The sequence below is a fragment of the Poromitra crassiceps genome (assembly GCF_964638095.1).
Source record: "Poromitra crassiceps genome assembly, chromosome: 8".
Lineage (NCBI taxonomy): Eukaryota > Metazoa > Chordata > Actinopteri > Beryciformes > Melamphaidae > Poromitra > Poromitra crassiceps.
The window spans coordinates 47,865,002-47,869,656 of record NC_139629.1 but is presented as its reverse complement, the minus strand read 5'-3'; the positions used below and the strand labels follow the sequence as shown (position 1 = coordinate 47,869,656).

The following is a 4,655-nucleotide window of genomic DNA, read 5'->3' as shown; positions in this document are numbered from 1 at the left end:
CTACAGTTAACTTTTCAGCTTAAAACAGAGCTTTTCAGTATACTGTCAAATATGCTATGAGTCATAAAATCAGCAAAGTGTATACATATCACAATCACCAACACAACGAAATAGGCTATTTGAAATAGCCTACTACTTTTTCTTTTTTTTAATATTATCATTGGAAGGATATAATTCATGGTATTCAGTTATAGCTATAATGGCTGGCATTTTAATTTTTCACTTTTCCATACCCCTATTCTAAATGTGCTTGGCGTGTGATAATTGTAAATACAAAGCTGGTGGTTGGTTAAAATGAAGCAAGCAGGTCCAAGCATAGATATGTGTTTTTAATTATAAAGACATATAAACAATATATGAAATTCATGTTGCAACACAACCAAAATGCTTCTTCAGTGTATAGGCTGTAGCTATAGTTATGTAATCATTATAATAGCCGGACTTGGAGCAAGTATTTTCCACAGTTGTACAATACAATCATGTGAGGTGTGCAATAACAAACAAAAAAAGAAGAAAAAAACTTGTCCATACACACATATTTTTCAAAAAAAAAAAATCAGCCAAAATCACACTTGATTTTCCCTTCATATATAACATCAGTAGTCAGGGGAAATCATTTCATAATTGCTGTAGGCCTATATAAATCGAGATTAGATCGCATTTCTTGGCATTGCAAGTTTAACATGTTGTTGTTGTTGTTGAATGTTGCATAGTTTACAAATAAGAGATGATCACATTCTAAAATGTACCCAGCAAATATCAAACTCAGAATTTGGACATGGCCCGTTAGTCTCTCTTGAAAAAAATGAGCGAGAAACTGACAGTGAAAAAAACAATGTTTTTGACCTTTCCTGTTGCCAATAGCCTGCTCATCTTGCCATAAATAGGCCAAACAGTTTATGTAGCGTTTGTTAAATGAAACATTTAAGATTACGCATCAGACTACAAATCCTTTTTGTCCACACAATGCTTTTAAAAATAACTAGAGTGGGAGAGAGACCGACATGGATGCAGTAGGTAAAAAGTTCAGCTAGGAGAATGAAATCAAATCAAGGCTTGTCGTTACAGTGTTTGAAAAGACTCGACGGTGCGGAACCCGAGAAAGGGTAGACGGCAGCCTGTCCAAAGGGCGCCAGGGCGGCGGGGATGGGTGAACTTATGGTCTGTCCCTGGTTCAGATACGCCACCAGCCGCCTCATCTCCTCCAGAGCCTGCGCCTGCATGAGGATATAGTTCTTGGCCAGGAGGAGAGTCGCTATTTTGGAGAGTTTTCTCACCGAGGGGCTGTGCGCGTACGGGATAACGGAGCGCAGGCCGTCCAGCGCGTCGTTCAGGTCGTGCATCCTCCTCCTCTCCCGGGCGTTGATGCTGAGCCGCAGGGACCGCTGCTCCTTGGGCTTCTTGGTGAGTGGCCCCCCGGGCTTGTCGTCCCCAAACGCCGAGCCCCTCTTCCGGGACTCCAGCGCGTCAAAGCTGTCATCGTCGTCGCTCGTTTGCTCCCCGCCGCTCTCGTTGGACTTCGCGGTCTGCCCGGAGAGGAAGTCGGCGGCCGGCGTGAGCGGGTATCGGCCACCGGGGCTTCCAGCACCATGGCCAGCGCCAAACCCGAAGGCTGACTGGCCGTAGCGCTGCGTCAGGTCCAGGAGCGTGTCGTTGCTGATGGACTTCAGCAGGTTCTCTTCCCCGGCATTCATTTTCTTTCTTCCAAAACAAATTCTCACTAGTAAAGTCTACTCGTCCCTGTTTGTTTGTTTTCCCCCCGTCTGTTTTTGTTTTGTTTTGAAGACTCTAGGCTGTACTCACAGTTCTCTCCAAGAGTTCCTGTTTTCTAGGAGTTCGCCCTCACTCCTTTCATTCAATGCACCGGCTCTTCAAGAAGGAGGTTGTGAATCTGAATATGAGCCTCACTGTCATGTAGATTCACCTCCTCACTCAGTACACAGCAGCGCTCCCCCCTTGCGCGCATCCCACGTTCTCAACAACACTTCTCTGTGTTCGGTGAGACCGGAGCGCTCCTCGGTGCCTCGGCGCGTCTCCTCGCCCTCCCTCGCCTTGGGCAGATTGTGACTCGCGCTCTATCCTACTCGCGAGTTTAGTAAGAGCACGAGGCCCGCCGGGATTATCTGCCCGTCCAATCAGGGGGGCGTTTTAATTAACTCGGGTAGAGCGCAGGTCCAGCTCCCAATTTCAATCATAGTCCTGATAATTGCAACACAAACTGACGTGCCGCCCCCATGTGTGTCTATTACTCTATTAGGATATTGTATACAATTATATTATTCAAACCTGTCTGCATGACAAAACTGAGGTCATTCTAATGCACTTACAATAAAATAAATAATACAAAATGTTATTTTATTGTATTTTATGCAGCTTCATTCCACATTGCTGAGACAACATTGGGATAATGGGCGCGTTTTACGTTATGTGTTACTGCAGCAGCAATCCGTTATTATCCACCTGCCTATAGTCGCTGTCCATTCAGCACCACATGCATCAGAGTCAGACACACAATAAGTGACCAGGCAAGGGTTCGATGTATTGCTGAAGAACACTTTGATGGCTGTTGTGAAGTTTGAACCTGAGACCTTCTGGTTACGGGACGTCCCTCTAAAATGCCAAGTCACCAGTCGACTCAGACTGTAACCTAACCTTTTGCTCGGGGATCTGTGTATTCAAACAGTGATAGGCTATTTTTGATCATATTATCACTGACGGAGCGTTTGAGGTCAACAGACAGACAGACAGACAGACAGACAGACAGACAGACAGACAGACAGACAGAAACAAAAAGACAGTGATAGAGACAGGGGGACTCCCTGGGGGGTATTTCAGTTGTGTAGTATAGCCTGTCCTGGACGGATCCCAGAAACAGGGCTTAGTGAAGGAAGAGGCTCATAGCGCGGTTCACTTTGCACATTAGCAGTGTCAGCATTGGCACCAAATGCTCAGGGACAGGTTACACTCAATCAACTTTGCAGGTACTGGGTTCAGCATCCTTTATTGGCTAATCATTCATGTGGAAAAACAAAGAGCCTCCGTTGTCTCAGTGAAATAATATTTTATGGGCATAACCCTTGCAAATAAAAACAATAGGCTAGTAGCCTATATTCATACACTTCAGAAGGATCACGCATTTCAAGTACAGTAGGCTAGGCCTACACTACCTAATATTATTGGGACATTGTAATGATGGGCTATAGTAGCTACATATAGGCTACCATAAAAGTGCAAAAGTCCCTATATAAACTCACTATTGAACATGAATCCCTGTAGGATTTTGTAGCCAGATAATTGATTGTTCGTCAGGGCCTATACAGACACTCCCCTGATCATAACACAAATACCCTATAATAAGTTACAACTCTTCCCTCCAAGTAAAATGTTTCCCTGAAGACTATTTCGACCCCATTAAGAAACAGGTGTGTGACTGTCAACTCACCAGCTATCATCAGTATGAAGTTATTGATGGTGAGGCTGCCACACTGTGTACGGTATGGCGCATTACACCACGAAGTCCAAGAAGCTCTAAGCAACTTTCCATAGTCGCCTAGGTCTTTCCATAAACTGGCATTCAGCCCTCAGTAGCTTTTGCATTCATTATCCTAAGTAATCAGATGAGAAACAATGATTTTATATTCTGGTTTGAACGTTATTGCAAAAACAGTCCAACGCTGCCACCTTGTGGAGGATGTATGTATTGGCTTCAAATAAAGTTCATTACCATGTGGATGTTTTTACATCTATCTACTGCTATTTGGCCTTGGTACAATTACCATGAACAATATCCTGGTGGCTCTAGGCTAGTGGCCCATTATGTTTCCCTCACCCATTGCTTTCTTTGGCTCTGGGACTCGGTCCCAGAGCCAAACGTCGTATCGCAAATTTGAAGATATTCACATGCTCTTATGTATGTCAGTAGTGTAGTCGCATTGTTAAAATGATATTCCGCTGTGACACAACCATTTAGAATCTAGTATTTAGTTACACTAAGACAAATTCCTCGTGTAATGTTTACATGTTGTGGCAATAAAAGTGATTCTGATTCTGATAACAAAATATGCTTATTCAACATAAAATCAAAATGCATCAACATTAAACATGTTAAAGTCATTTCAGAACCACAGTTAAATAGACAGCTCCTCTGCTCTCAGGTGCTGATGCTTGTTTTCATGTTTAAATACTTTGACTGATACCGGATGTCAGAGCTCTGTCCATGGTTCTGATAGCTTGCTCTATGACCTCTCTATTTCCCACATACAATAGTAGCCTAAGTAACTCATTCACCGGTAAAACCACGGACCCTCATTTGACAAGATTTTGTCCGCAGGGCGCCCTATCTGATAAGATCTTAGCTTTTCTGGTGACCCTCCCACTCTCTTGTGTTGCAGGAGCCTGATGTTGGGGTCATGGGCTCAAGTAGACCTTCAGACCATTCAGTCTCTCTCTCCCCTCACCACCAATACACCTTTTCTGCTGTACCTTTGTTTAATGCAGTTTGTGTTGTCTAGTTATTTTCCCTTAGTTTTAGGTAATGACAGTATAGCTTTTACTTTGGTGTAGTAGGTTAATACTCCCCTCATTTGTTATTTCCTTGAGCCGGGTTGTATTAGGGGAGTCATACACCAAAATAAAAGTTGTTGTTTTAACTTTTA

General features: G+C 43.4%; 1 protein-coding gene across 1 annotated transcript; it reads right to left on the bottom strand.

Annotated features, from left to right (window-relative positions):
• Nucleotides 1-1,049: 1,049 nt before the first annotated feature.
• On the bottom strand, nucleotides 1,050-1,710 carry bhlhe23 (basic helix-loop-helix family, member e23; the record flags this gene model as incomplete). The annotated part of the gene is made up of 1 exon (XM_083641273.1): nucleotides 1,050-1,710. Exon 1 carries the CDS (start codon nucleotides 1,692-1,694, stop codon nucleotides 1,050-1,052), a length of 645 nt encoding a protein of 214 aa, XP_083497399.1. The 5' UTR covers nucleotides 1,695-1,710.
• Between the last annotated feature and the right edge of the window lie 2,945 nt (nucleotides 1,711-4,655).